At 32.7% G+C, this 15,655-nt stretch overlaps 1 protein-coding gene, 1 long non-coding RNA gene and 1 other non-coding gene across 5 annotated transcripts; 1 reads left to right on the top strand and 2 right to left on the bottom strand.

Moving 5' to 3' along the window:
* Positions 1–1,853: 1,853 nt before the first annotated feature.
* On the bottom strand, positions 1,854–2,222 carry LOC107177726 (uncharacterized). The gene is made up of 3 exons (XR_001508688.3): positions 2,177–2,222; positions 1,999–2,062; positions 1,854–1,917 (listed from the first exon to the last, which is right to left on the bottom strand). It is a non-coding gene; the product is annotated as an uncharacterized LOC107177726 (long non-coding RNA).
* A 557-nt stretch (positions 2,223–2,779) lies between these two features.
* LOC107177730 (uncharacterized) lies at positions 2,780–4,260 on the top strand. Its single transcript, XR_003065289.2, has 2 exons — positions 2,780–3,911; positions 4,001–4,260. It is a non-coding gene; the product is annotated as an uncharacterized LOC107177730 (transcript).
* LOC102619433 (pumilio homolog 23) lies at positions 4,238–10,361 on the bottom strand. 3 transcript variants are annotated; one of them, XM_006465737.4, is made up of 11 exons: positions 10,290–10,361; positions 9,434–9,737; positions 8,886–9,249; positions 8,398–8,700; positions 8,123–8,290; positions 7,402–7,545; positions 7,010–7,129; positions 6,594–6,779; positions 6,316–6,464; positions 5,148–5,330; positions 4,238–4,916 (listed from the first exon to the last, which is right to left on the bottom strand). In XM_006465737.4, the coding sequence occupies exons 2-11, from the start codon at positions 9,700–9,702 to the stop codon at positions 4,442–4,444; spliced, it is 2,361 nt and encodes a 786-aa protein (XP_006465800.2). In that variant the 5' UTR covers positions 9,703–9,737; positions 10,290–10,361; the 3' UTR covers positions 4,238–4,441. The 3 variants fall into 3 exon arrangements, with proteins under 3 accessions (XP_006465800.2, XP_006465801.2, XP_052300344.1); XM_006465738.4 differs by having other exon boundaries at positions 10,246–10,342; XM_052444384.1 differs by lacking the exon at positions 10,290–10,361 and adding an exon at positions 10,008–10,029.
* Positions 10,362–15,655: the final 5,294 nt, after the last annotated feature.

The raw sequence follows: 15,655 nt of genomic DNA, 5'->3' as shown, positions 1-15,655 counted from the left end.
ATGGGTGGTGAGCATGCACAATCTTCAAAACAATAATGAAAGCATATGATGAACATCTCATGAACTTTTCAACCATCACACACAAGAAGCCCCAGCTTTGAGCTGAGTTTCTGTTCAAACTATAGATGACGTGCACATGTAACAAATCTAAAACCGGGAAATTAACGTGCAAAAATTAAAACTATGTAGGAGAAACAAATTAGCTTCGTATCTTGTTAGTATAAAATTAATTAATAAAAAGATGAGGTACAAATTAAATTCAGAAAAACGGAGAAGACTTTATGTACATACCTGCAAGTTGTTGTAACGATTAAAGGTCTTGGAGCAAATAGGACATGAGAATTGTGTTGGACCAATGAGAATCTGAGAAGCGGTAGGAATCCAGTACTGGCCTTTGTTTAATCTTTCCAAACTCATGACTACTCCTTCCTTAATCTTATCCTCTGTTATTGCCGTCACATCTGCAGATGATGAGAGCCTTATTGAGTCCAAATCATGATCAGAGCTGCTGCTACGGTTAGGGAGCCCTATGTGTAGTGCCACAGCTACAGTTTCTTCACCATCATCATCAGTACTGTTTATCTTGTCCTATTCCTTGGAATTACATACGAAAGGTTCTTGTCGATCTTCTTCTTGTCTCCAAGCAGGGCCTAAGCAGTTTATTAGTGGAAGTGCTCCTTTCAGAGGAGGTGAAGGAGGAGGAGGAAGACAATTTTGACTTTGAAAGATAAGACTTATTGCTTATGATGTTAGGAGAGTAGTGAGGATGAAGAGCCTTGAAATTGAACCACCCAGTGAGGAGATTTGATGAATAAGGATCTGTCATATTGAAATCTGATGAGGACAAAAGAAGAGAGATCAGCTAGCTACACTACTTTGGCTACCATAGACCACAGTGATGATTTATATACACATACACATAAATTATTGTGTGTGTAGGTGGCTTGAGAGAGAGAGAGAGAGAGCAAGAGCTTAGGGTAAATTTGATAAAGGAAAAGAGATTGTTGCACCACATACATAAAGATTAAAGAGAGAGATAGAGAGAGAAACAATCTTTTTTCTTTTTCTCTGATTTTTTTTCAAATTTTATTTTTGTGATCAATGTTATCTTACTTCCAGTAACACAAGAGGTTTTAGGGCAGCGGCCATCCGGCATTTGCTTTGGTGTGCGTGTTCAATGTTCCATTTTTCATGCACATCCGTTCCTGCATCCACTGTTTCTATTCCCCCATTACTCCATCTTCTTGATCTTGCTTGCTTCAGTCAACAAACTCACAAACCCATTTCACTTTATTTACTATAACTAGGGTTTTTCAGTTTTTATATCATCACTAAGTTCGAATCCTCTTATACGGATACATGGCAGCAACCCTTTGTACACAAACCTGCTAAAGAATACAAATATCTTATGCATCCATGAAGATGAATTGAATTCATGTTAAGTCACGTCAGCATAAAGTTAATTCGTTTGCATTAGTCGTGCATGTTTAGCTTTTAATTAGAAGGTTTTTATGCTAGCTAATAAACAAACATCACAATCTCATTCCCATCTCTTAACTCATTCATTACCTTAATCACCTGGCTGCTGTAGCAGGACAACGACATTCATATTGTCTTTGGTGTCTCTTGTTTTAAGTGAAATTTTGTGCCTACCACCTAGCGGCTCCCCGTGAATTCAAATCCTTGTCCAAAGAACAAGGAGAAGCTTCAAGTATTAACACGAAATCGACACGTGGAACCACATAGGGTTCCAACTTTCAGGATGAACTGCAAAATGACAAGATCACAGAAAACTCCAATGTATATCCATAGATTGCCAAATAATTCTATATCGATTATAATCCAATATACTTACAGTCACTCATAGACAAGCAGAGTTTCTTTTGTGTCATGAACCGCCCATTGGGAGTGATCATGCTACAAGAAAGTAAAATGTACTCCAACAATAATATTTATAATTGTTACAAGTGAGGTAACAGCTAACAGCTGAGCACATACAGGATTCCAGGAGGTTTATATGGATACTCGGGAGGAAACTTGATCTTTCCATAGTAGTATCCACCTAATTGTAATAACCAAAAGAATTCCAGCATCAGAATCATCAAAATGATCTCAGAGACTAAATCAAGGCAAACAGCATTAAGAGAAAATTGCATTGAAAGCATACACAACTAACCTGCAAAAGGTGTCCCATTACTTCCCTCCAAAACATAATCTGAAACATCAAAAGAACAAGAATTAGACAAGTGTTAGACAACAGACACATACTATTAAACCAAGAATAAGAAGTATAATAATTATTAACTAATAAGGCAACCATTTCAAGTGATGTAACTTGAAATGAAAGGACATTTTAGTCATTTAAACAGGGTTTTCAATATAAATAAATAAATTATGTTCTCATAAAATATGTTTTAAGAAGTGACGAAATAAGATGTTATTACCCATATTAAATTATTATAATTCCTTTCAAAATAAAAGTAATTATTACTATTTTAGTAGGAATTGACGATGATAGCTCCATTTTTCTTGTTATTCTACCTCTTATGATCAAGCTTCTACTAATTAAGGATAATGTATCTAGAAAATTAAATTAGTTTCCCCTCTCACGAAGGTTTATTTTATCAAATTTTAACTATTAGAAGAACTCATATTTAAGTAAATATAAGGTGATCTATCTATAATATCAAACATGATTTACAATTATCACAATAGCGACAATAATAAGTAATGTTTAAATATATGGTTTTTATACAATAATGTAGATTAAAGATAAGTTTATTGAGTTAATAGGTCATGTTGAGCTAATATTTCAATAGTTACAACACAAACCCAACACGAAACACTAACAATGATTTACATCTCCATCTAACAAATAAATGAATGCCTGCCTAATTAATAAGTTTGATTTATGTACCAAAATATCCATACAAGTCAAACTCTAAGAAATCTTACTAGGCATCCTTAAAAGATACAAGAGATCAGGCATACTATCTACATTTTCTTTACTTCTTTTGGGTACAATCATAAAAATGAGCCAATTGTTATCCCCCTGCATATTTGTAATTTTGGTTATGCTACTGCCAGGCCAGCTTATGATGATGCTTTGTGAACCATCACCCAATCAGCAGCTGAATAAAAGAGAGCACTCGACCAATGGAGCAGAAAAGCAGCTCAGTCATCATCACATGAGAAAGCATTTTTTTGACTTTGACAAACAAACATCCATCGTGTTCTTGATAAGAGTCTCAATTTGAGTCTGAAACACCAGCTGTTTTTTTCTAAACATTTTCTGGACTTGGGATCCAACACTGGCCTTGGAACTCTGCTTCAGCTGCATTATATTATTAACATTTTCGGTTCCCCAAAAGTATCAATATCAAAATCACGTGCGTCATCACATGACCCCATCTAGAAAAATATCATCACTTCTTACGAAAATCTTACAGTCAAAGAGTTGCCAACAATAAGTGACAGTCAAACACAAAGCACATGATCCTACTGATTTCAGATCCCAAAACTGGATTTTTCCAGCTTATAAGTGCAACAAATCATCGCTAAACCATAAACCCATTTCCATTTTTAATCAACACATCAGCTTGGAAAGCACTTTTTATTCACCAAAGCAACAAGCACTTTCAAAGAAAACACTAACACAAGACCCAAAGCACAACAATGAAGGCTTACTCAACAGCATTGGCAGTTGCTGTTTTTCTGCTTTCACTAGTTCTATCAACTTTGCTTAGCAAAGCTCAAGCAGAGGCTCGTCCACTAGCACAAGTACAATCAACCATGGCTTCAACTTCTCAAGCTATCAAGGATCTGCATGGAGACAAGAAGCATCCTTTTAAGCATGTTGACTCAAGCTTCAGAAAAATTCCACGTAGCGGTCCGAATCCGACGCAGAACAAGTAACTTCTCACACCAGCAGTTTCATGCCTTTCAACACTCAGCAGCTTTTCCATGATTGACTTTAGTTAAGTGTGTTTTCTTGTGCCAGGTTCAATCATTCATAGAAGAGGAAGAAGTAGAAATAGCAACAGACAGTAACTAGCGTTTTACAGCGTTCAGTGTTCTTTTTTCATTCGTTACTATATTGTTTCTTGATGTTCAGTAGATTCTATAATAGGAGGGCCACATGTAGAATGATGCATTGCAATATGTACAATCCATTGTCAAGTTTTGCTACCACAAGCTGTTGGGTTTTGTTGTTGAATGTAAATGTATAAATTTTGAATGTATGGAAAAATGAATATTCCATCTGTGTTTGAAAGGTTTCATACATTCCAACCAAAACAAAATTTCAACATACCAAAACTAAACAAAATGTGACAACAAAACATATCCCTTTTGTCGCTTAATGAAACTCTACAAATAAGTTACAGTTACAGCTTTATGCAGCTTCAGTCATGTCTCGCTAACTCCCAAAGGATAAAAACCTTCACGGTTTCAACTTCTTTGAAGCCTTTGATGGCCTATTGCTTCTGTTCCGTTTCTTTGCTGTTTTATCTGTAGAGAGGAAGGGTTTGGCTGCAATTTCCGCACCTTTACTAGATGGACCAGTGTACTCTGAAGCAACTTGATTCTTTTTATTTTTCTTCTTGTTTTTTCGTTTTGAGATATCATCAACCATGACATGTTTGGCATATTTCTCACCACGATGTTCCTCTTTTTCTGAGCAGCGCTTCAAGCCTGACTTGCCCAATAATAGTGCAGTTGAATCAAGGCAATTATCAATCTCTTTCCTCATGTTTTTAATTCCTTGGGAGTTCGATGTCTGCTTGGATGAATCAGCAAGGAAGGAGTCCTTTCTGGATGATTTAGTATCATTAGAGCCAAATGTGGAATAAAATTCTTTGTAAGTTAATTGCTTTGCACTTTGCTTCAACCTCCATTGATCAGGTCGGGCAGTAAATCTGTTGGTAAAGCAAACGCAACATGTAAAAAGACCGCAAACAACAATGGATCATTAGAACTAAACTCTCAAAAAGAGCTAAATATTGCATCCCAAGTAAAAAGTAATTCCTACATGTTTGTGGGGAAATATGGGGATAGGCAAGAATTTCTATCATGAGATCTAGCACAATTTACAGACAGACAAAATGTTAAGAAAAAGCATTAACAGTATATATAGAATTATATCTCACCCATCAATGTCTAGTTTCCTTATGAGATGAGGGCCTTGTTTTGTCTTAGATAGCGCATTTCGCACAGCTGACAGCTCAGATGCTATGGTCTCTCTTAAAGACAGACTACTAGCAGTAAAGCACCTTTCCACGGTAAATGAGCCGGAAGGGTGTACAGAAAGCTCTCCAAAGTGCCCCTTTAGCCTTCAGAGAAATCAAAATAAAACAAAAAGTTAGAAGTAAGCCAGCAGCAAACTTCAGTAAAAAAATATTTCTAGAAAAGAAATCTATATTGAATTCCAGAAGTGCATGATATCTGAAATATCACAGCCAGATTAAGACCTCCTGACCAGAATAAAGTAACATATTATCAAGTATGAGTAAGCTGCTTAGTGGGAGATATTAGTGGTGTGAATCTTCTCAGTTAATTTTATTTTCGCACACAAAACATTCTGAGGAAAAAAAGAAATGAGATTTACTGACATGGTGAGACAAAGAAGTGAAGATATATTATATTGAAGGCATCAGATCTTGTGTCTTTGACTACTTTAAGTATATGAACAGATATTTCCCACTGATCCTTGTCTTTGTTGCTGGTTAGAGTGTGGAAGAAATGCTTCTGGCACGTCATATGACAGCCTAAGAGTCTAAAGATTGCTATCACTGGTCAAGAAATACCAATTCCTCTTGGATTGAATCCTCCCCAAATCACATTATTAAGGAATAATATAAGTGAGAACATGTATGTGTTCAAAAGAAGAGAAGCAAGAAAGCAAAATATATGTATTCAATTAGTTTTGACTTAAATCCTATTTAGTTCTTTGTAGTTGACATGTACTCGACATCCAACTTTCCAAAAGCAACCTATGGTGGCTACAGCAAGGCCAGGTAGGGTTAAAAACAACAAATGCTGAGAAGCCAGATATGTTAAGAACACCTGAAAAGTAGCTAATGTTACCTCCTGCCCTACATGCATCTGGACATGCATAACTAGTTTACAACAGGTTGCAATATGTTGCCTGATCAATTTGCAGTTTGATATTAAGTATTATGTGGTTTTCTAGCAGATCAAGTCGTACTTTATACAATCTTCTTGATAAAGTGTGCTCAACAAGAATTGCATACAAAATAAGCATATATAGAAATTTCTAAAAGAAATAAAATGACCAAATAAAGTAGCATGACATACTTCAGAACTACTCTGTGTTTCTGTTTTGCAGAAACCTTTGAACTTAGATAAGCTTCAATAACCCGTGCTCCCGCTGCATCTTTTGCTGCTTCAAGGACATGGTCAGCCTCCATGGATGTAATACTGGTAACATATGGCTGTATGAATTCCTGGGTAATAGAAACACAAGATATGAGGAATATTGAAGTCGATATTGAATTTTTATATTTATGGCAACCAAATGTGTTCCGAGATAAAATCAAGCTACTATGAAAAACAGGAAGAAGGGGTAAGCATACACTTGGAAATCTAAAGACTGCCTGCAGAATCAGAGAACCAATGATTTGTATCTTTATGCCTTTAGGCCAGTTCCAATTTGATTTATCTTCACAGCTAAAGTAACTCTCAAGAAACAGTATCCCGGGCACAATGCATCTTGGAGACACATTCGTTGAAGATACTGCAGCAGCAAGAGCCTCACAACACTGCCAAACAAGTAAACAAAACTTAACCATCGTTATCGTGATTTGAGCTCGCGCCTACAGAAGGCCCATTGTGAGGTTAATACATTTTCAAGGTTCTTCTTAACTGATGGATTCAAAAGATCTTATAAGTAAGATCTGTAAATCTATTGTCAAGTTGTACTATTTCAGAATTCTAAATAAAATGTTAGTGCATGATAACAAACATGAAATGGCGGGTGTAAATAATATACCTTACGCTCATGGGTGTGGAGCCTTTGAGATGCTGCAATAAGAGCAGCAACAACTCCTGACCTTCCCATTTCGAGAAGTTCCCTAAATTTACCACCAAGTTCCTCCCAGATCAATGCCATCTAGTAGAAACAATGAAGAAAAGAAATTTTATAGGAATTCAGAAAACAAGAAGTTTTGGCGGGACATACACAATTAAAATTTCAAGGTGGCTGAAAAAGAAAAATGGCAGTAGAAGTCATATAACAAGTTGAAGGAAATATAATTTGAAGAAAAACGAAAACCATATAGAACTACCAATGGTATATCTTCATCATAGCAAGAGGCAAGAAATGCAAGACTTTTTAAAGACCTAAAAAGTACAAGTGTGTAAATGATATCACAGAGAACTTACTTGATCTTGATCTCTTGCATGGGAAACTAATGCTTGAACAACGAAGTTTGCACAATGATGTGACGACAGATCAAACAGTGAGTTTCTGAAGACTTTCGTGAACATTTCATCATACAAGCTTTGAGGAGCCACTTCCAAAATCACCTGCAAATTTAATAAAATTTAACATAATTTAAAATGAGAAAAGCTACCATAATTTACAAATATATGACAGGATTGCATAGCTCATGAAGTATGAGTATCCAATCACTATAATATTTACATAAACATTACCTAATCATTTAAGTCATAAACCTGAAATAAGATAAATTTGAAATATCTTTTTGACTGTAAAGAGTATTTATAAAAAGGAGGAAGTTAAGTTTATTAAGGTGGGAACCGGATGTGTCCACACTCTACATGTTTAATTGAAGATTCATGTCCCTTAACAATTCAGGATATAGGAGAATCACTGTGCTTAATGTACCATTGTCACATACTAATTTGGTCTTAAGGTACTCTTCTACTTATAAATGCTGATGGGAATGATGGAAAATTTCTACCTATAAACATCAACCAGCTGCAACGTCAACACCCGCCCCCTCAAAACAACAACAATCACAACAACAAATGGAAAACAGAAAAGTGGGGGAAAGGGTGTTGGAGAGGGCAGACGAACAGGAAAACAACGGAAAATGGAATTTCCAAGCATAGAGGCACAACCCATTAGCAAGTTTCTTACCTCCATTAAATGGCTATATGCAGTTTCTTTCGTCAAATTTAGTACATCATGCACTACAGTCATTGGTATGAAGTTCCCTTCCACTACATTCTCTTTATTGGAGCCAAGAAGGATGGAAATTATCTGCAACAACTCTGGATCATTCCCCACTAACAACCTCAAAGCCGTCTGCCAAGAGAAAGAAAATGCTAATCAAACCAATACACCTTCTTATGAATACTATACTGAGTTGAAATGAAGAAAACAAAGGCAATAAGTGGGTGATTCAAACATACCTGCAAAACTAAACTGCTGTACTGATCAGTTTGCAGGGTCCTCAGGTCTTTTCTGGAACTTGCTAAGATCCCTGATATAAGGAACTTTGATAATTCCGAAAACACTGGGTGGTGATATGATAAATTGTTTCTATTTGATTGAGATGCATCCAAATTCAACCGCTCTGCTAAAATTTGTGATGGCTTTGCTCGATGAAAATCAGAGGAATCCAAAGGTGCCCCTCTGCATAAACAAAGAAGACTCCGGAGAACATGAGATCCATAGCAATTACACATCACATCAACAGGATTGGCTACAATCACCTGCCAAGAACCAAAAGCAAAAAGAAAAAAATTTAATTTAATTAAAAAAAGAAGAGAAAAACCTAAGCAGAAACATACTATTTAAAACGCATAACTTTAACTGACAGTAAAGATATCAATGACTTTTCCTTGCATGTTACAACCCAAAACTTATCCTGATACAAAACGTGTCTAATACTTGATACCTTGCATATCGATTTTAGAGTCTCTTCAATTATGGAGTGGGCATGTTCATCTTGAAGATGCATAGCTAAAGACTTGAGAGCTGTCTCAGCCACATGAGAACCAGATCTATCCATAGCAATAGCGGGAAAGACCTTTGCACAGCCTCGGAGGAAACTACAAAGATGATCCACATCACAGCCTTCAAGTAGAGTTTGCAAAGTGTGACTTATGATGTAATCAGTTGCAAGTTCTAATTCTTTCCCTCTAGTTTCCTCAAGAGCATTACGACATAAAACAGATCGCTCTTCCAAGTCAACCTCATTACTTTCAAAAAGATTAGAAATTTCTGCAAAGTATTTTGCTAAATCAGGGTCAACCTGTTTCCTACAAAGCACATTAAAGTTGCATAATGCTTATATCAGTCACCACCAGAGATGGTTATTCAACATAATTTAAAAAGAAGGGGAAACAAATGAGCACGTTGTTTATTCTCCAAACTTTAGTCATAATCTGGGGAAAACTTAGAACAAATAAAATCTTAATCAATTGAAGTTAACAAGTGCTGTACCTGACAACCGAGGTTTTCGGGTCTGATGCATTTTGATGTTTCCAAGATTTTCTAGCACTCGCACTCCCATCAGCCCCGTGACCAGATGAATTTTTATTCGAATTATCAGCATCAAAACCAAAACTTTCTTTCTTGGCCTTTCTATTTAGGCCCTTTTTCTTTCTACCTGGTTTATATGATTTATCATCTCCGCCCATCAAGCTATCCTCAACCAAATCACAGAGTCTCTGCCTACTAGATGGTAAACCTTTTAAGCCAACAGCAACCATGAGCACCCTCCCAAAAACACTTGCCCTCAATTAACCTACAAGAAGAGAATCCATCCACTATCACAACAAATATTTGAAATGAAAAGTTAACCTAAGCAATTTGAGCATACTAATAAAAACAAATAACAAATCCTCCATTTTTTCCCGCTTTTTTTTATAAGAACAAACCCTCCTGAATTCCTTCTTCTTGTTGTTGTTTGCTTAAGGGCTGAATTCAAACTCAGAAAAACAGGGGAAAAAGAAAAGCCTTAAACTAACGATACGCATAAAATACTTCAAGTAAGAATGTTTAAATAAATAATCACCTTACAAAAGACCACCTCAACACTAAGAACTGGATGAGCTATACAAATAAGATTATAAAAGATATTTAATACAAACCTAAATGAAATTTTCATCTAATACAAAGCTTGAAGCATAAATTTCTCTCCCCCCCCCCTTTTTTTGTTGTTGATTACGAGTAGGCTTAAGTAACTGAACACTTTGGAAAGTTGCTACAGAAATAATTTTTTATTGAAGAACCCAGATTGATAGTTTACTTACATTTGTTGATAAAGCGGTAAAAATCAGAAGCAAAACAAGCGTACCTAGTTTTGCAGCTGCTTCTAGTTCAGAAAACCTAGGCGCGAAAAGAAAAGAGGCAGAGAGTAGAGGTTTTGCCGGTTGTATTGCATCCAAAGTAAACGACGACGTTTTAATTTGGGCCTCGTCTCAATTTCGGCCTGGTTTTGTAATTCGAAGCCCAAAAATGAATTTATTAACGTACTTAGGCCCATTGCTTATCTGCAATGAAATTTCAACTTTGCCATTTCCATTAAAAAAATTGTTCTTGTCGCCGCCATTAAATATTTAAATTTGATTGTTAAAGCTTGTTTTCGTTTTTGGCAGTTCATCAATTTTTGCTATTAACAGCCTGAAGGGAACATTAAAAAATTAAAATAAAATAAAGAAAGAAGAGTGAAATATGGTGGAAACTATTGTTTAAATCCACTTTTTTTTGGTTGATTACTTTTTTAGTAGTGCTACATATTCTAATTTTTTTATCCTAAAAACATATCAAAATAATGCGGCATTTATTGAGATAATCCAATTAATTCACTTGAATTTTGTAAATAATTATTAACCACTTAATGAATAACACATTATTTTATATAACAATTGGAATAAAAAAATGAAATGTCTATAATTATTCTTACTTTTTTTTTATAATTAATTATATCAGGCTTGTCTCCATTATATGTGAATGTGGTAACAAGTAGGTCTAAAATTTACCAATTGTCTTAAACTTTGTTAACCATAAATAAACACAGTAATGTAAGAACATTAAAATCAATTTTATCATACCGTTTTTTTTATTTTTTATTTTTTACGTTTATTTCAAAAGAATAGAGGGCTGAGCAAAGTCTGATTTGATTTGATAACATTTGAACTCCGGTGACTAGCTAAATAAAGCTATTTGAAAAGAGTAATGATTCAGCCACAAACTCTTGTACAAACTTATTTTGTACAAACTGATGTGGCATGAGAAGATTGGTTGAATTAAATATCACTTGGCCCACATGATTTATTTTTATTCATTTATATTTTCATTCAACCAATGAATTAATGCCACGTCAGTTTGTACAAAATAAGTTTGTACAAGAGTTTGTGGCTGTATCATTACTCATTTGAAAAACACTCAATTAAACTTATATGGTAAATTATATGAAACAATTTGATTTGCCTCCCAAACCTAAAGAATACAACTGAATCCAAACATAATAAATCACTCTACAACCACTATAGAGGCTCGAATCATCCACCTTAGAGTTAAAGGGAGGAGATGCTCACAAATTCAACTCATAAATTGTTAGTTAATTAGGAATATAATAAAGTAGTATTTCTCTTTTTCTTTAATTTCCTTACCAAAGACTCCAAAGTGAGTCTTCTAATGTATAACCACCTTAATTTTATTTTCTTATTCCTCTATTGAGGAGCACCCGCGCAATTATGAATGCAACCCAACCAAAATTAAGCTATCTATTTGTTGGGAGCTTAATTAGAGCAATGCTATTTGCACATAGAAGTACACACAAAATTAAACATAATGACTTAAGATAACAAAAATTCACCAAAGAGCAAACTCATCCACTTTATTAATTGTCTTTACGTACAAGTGTCCCCATCTTATTGGTCATGCGCAATCTTGTGTGCTACTCTATGAAAAATAGCATTATTCACTTAATTAAACAAAGCATACATAATTAAGAACGTGAAACTAAGTGACATTCATTATTGATTTGCTTAAAATTGTCAATTTAAATCGTGGTAAATAATTACAGAAAATTTCAATTTGTGATTAATTATTATTTAAATTATGGGTGCGTTTGAAATTGAGATTGAGTAGCTGTAACTCACTAAAGTGTTTGGTAAACACTAACTACTGTAGTTTGGAAGTCATATTAATATGATTTTTCACTTGTATAATAGAAAATTTATTATATATTTAATAATTTTATCAAAATTATTATTTAAAATTTATATTTACTATATATTATTAATTTTTATTCCATAACTATACTTTTTTTCCCACATCAACTGTAACTTAAAAGTCATAACACCTTAATCTCAAACAAATCCTATATCATATATTAAGAGTGTGAGTGCCTATTTATATTAGAGAAAGAACAAAAAAGAAAAGAAAGAAATAAGTCTCTTATCTGTAAGTCATTGATAGCATGTGAATAGGTCCATCGAGAAATACTTTAAATTATAATAATAATGAATAAAAGAATCGCCAGATTAAAGGCTATAATTAAATTCTTTTGAAATTGATGCTTTTTGAATAATAAAAAAACCGTGATTAACGGTTGGGAAAAATTAATATATACAGCTTGGAAGCACCCACCAATTATTGATGCTGTGCTGGAAGACAAAGATCAAATTTAATTCAATTGTAAGATAATATATGCAAGCATGGTCTTCAAATTCTATATGCGATAAAGCTTTGAATATTTGAGAGTGGATTGTGCATGGTGGGTCACGTTAATTATAATTTGCCTCCGATGTTTTCCATACACATTATGGCTTGAGCCTTGCGTTGAATTTTCAGATGTAATGCTTTTACGAACAAATTAAATGAACTAGGAGCAAGTGTGCGGAGCCCGTTCACATTAATTAATTATGTGAAAGTCAGTAAAATGGTCAATTTAACAATACCCATTATTAGTTCGGGCGTCTTAAAAAAAAAAATTAAAGATGTCAAAAAAGAAGCTAGAGGTGATTCTTGAAGCAAATTGAGTCTCATATGCTTTATAATTTAAACTCTTATATAATGATTTGTTGTCCCACTTTCCACCTAAGTTTACCAAAAAAAAAAATTGTTAATTTGATGCATATTCTTCCCACTTCATTAATTAACTAGTAATATGATCAAAGCATATGTATTATATAAGTATAATGTGAATAATTTGTGAACTTTTTTCAGTCTATGCAGGGGCTTCCAGAAACAAGTAAACGAGAGGGAGTCCAAAATAACACGCTTTGCTTGCAAAGATTAGCTGGAATGATGGATGCATGTAATGTCCTTTTCTTTTCTTTTATTTGTTTCTAACAATATTAGCTCGGTGGCAATAATATCTTCACAATCTGTAATGTAAAGCTCTTTGGCTTATTGCTCATCTGGATATCTCGAGATGTAGGGGGGCCGGGACATAGAGGCGGCTTCATTTACTAACAAAAGCAAGTCAGAGGCGGCTTCATTTGCTAACGAAAGCAAGTCACTTAATTAAATCTTTAATTATTACTATAATTTACTTAAAATATGAACTAATTAATCATCATTGTTCTTCTTTATTCATTGATTTTTTCCCCTCTTTATGCTTCTTATAATATTATTAAATGAAGAGTTTATGGCATCTAGTCTTCACAAAACATGCATAATAAATTTTGAGTTAAATCTTCTAATTGATGCTAAGCATGTAATAAGAATATCTCGAGTACTTGCCAATTTTAGCTATATATATATATGGGTCCCCTAAGTTACATTTAACGTAACCTACGGTCAGCATGTAAAATGTCATTGAGCCCCCTATACTCTATGTTATTTATAATTCATTCGTAAGTATTATAAAACTTTCTTAATTATAAAATTTCGTTTAATCTCATACACTCAATTTTATATTATTGAAACCCTAAAGTATGAATTCGCCCCCTATAATTTTAAATTTCCAAAATGACCTCCATTTAATTAATAACTATTATTTTATTATAATCATAAATATAATTATATTCTTTAAATAGATTATTATTTTTATTATTAATAACAAGAATAAAAATTTTTATAATTAATTAATCTATTAACAATAATTAATAATAATTTTTCGTTAAATTGTTAATAATAATAATAATTAACGATAATTATTATTAATAATTAATTTTTGAATAATAATAACAATAACAATAATTAAAATATAAAATAATAATTGTGATAAAAATTAATTAATAATTTTATAGCAATGTTACAATTTAACTCATTATGATTTTCATTCTAAGATAAAATAAACAAATAAATGGTAATACAACTTATTCTAATTACGATTTCTACAGTTCAAGTAAATAAATTATTATGATTCTAATTCCTTATTTTAATTCTAGCTATTCTGATTTTAATTCATTATGTTTCCAGCTAAATTTGATTCCTATTTAGTGAATGCACTATAAAATTCATAATACTTATGAATAAATTGTAAATAATATAGAGCGATCTAATTGAATAATTTATTTGCTTGAACTGCGGGAATCGTAATTAAAATGAGCTTTATTACCATTTATATATTTGCTTTGTCTTAGAATCTAAATCCGAATGAGTTAAATTATAACCAATTGCTATAAAATCATTCATTAATTTTTATCATAATTATTATTTTATTTTTAATTATTCTTATTGTTATTATTAGTCAAAATTAATTATTAATAATAATTATCGTTAATTATTATTATTATTAACAATTTAACAAAAATTTATTATTAATTATTGTTAATAGATTAATTAATTATAACACTTTTTATTCTTGTTATTAATAATAAAAATAATAATCTATTTAAAGAATATAATTATATTTATGATTATAATAGAATAATAGTTATAATTAGAATTCATTTGATAATAATTATGTTTTTTAATTAAATGGAGGTTATTTTGGAAATTTAAAATTATAGGGGGCGAATTCAAACTCTAGGATTTCAATAAAATAAAATTGAACATAAGGGGCTAAATGAAATTTTACAATCCAAAAGTTTTATAATACTTATGAATAAAGTATAAATAACATAGAGTATGAGGGACTAGATGAATTTTTACATGCTGGCCGTAAGTTACACTGAATGTAACTTAGGCGAACCCATATATATATATATATATATATATATATATATATATATATATATAGAGAGAGAGAGAGAGAGAGAGAGAGAGAGAGAGAGAGAGAGAGAGAGAGAGAGAGAGAGGAATCCAATGCTTGATAAAGAAAAAGTTTTAGATAAAGTAATCAACAAAACCTTACTTTAATTAGTACATGGTTAATTTATTTATGTAATGGGAATCCCACTTGCTGATTAATTTGCTTTACAAAAGAGATGCAAACTTTCCTCAATCGTTCAAGTATTGAAAAAAGCACATGCCTAAATGATATTATTATGTTAAATCCAGTAGAAATCTGTAAGATAAATAGCTCACCCTATAAGTTTAATTAAGCTATTCGATGCAAATCTAATATAGTACTATGAGTGATAAAGCTAGATTTGTCTTTACAGATCCATAATGTTGTCGCCATCATTCACAATGCAAGAATGATAAGGCATTATCATTCATATTTAATTTCGTTATTGATTTACCAGTATATATATAGTCCACACAACAATTTGTTCCAATCAAAATCAATATTAATTGAATGTTTGTTACACAATATCATTT

This window comes from Citrus sinensis, chromosome 7, assembly GCF_022201045.2.
Source record: "Citrus sinensis cultivar Valencia sweet orange chromosome 7, DVS_A1.0, whole genome shotgun sequence".
NCBI lineage: Eukaryota > Viridiplantae > Streptophyta > Magnoliopsida > Sapindales > Rutaceae > Citrus > Citrus sinensis.
Note: the sequence above shows the minus strand (reverse complement) of the source record. Positions and strands in the feature narration are given on the sequence as shown.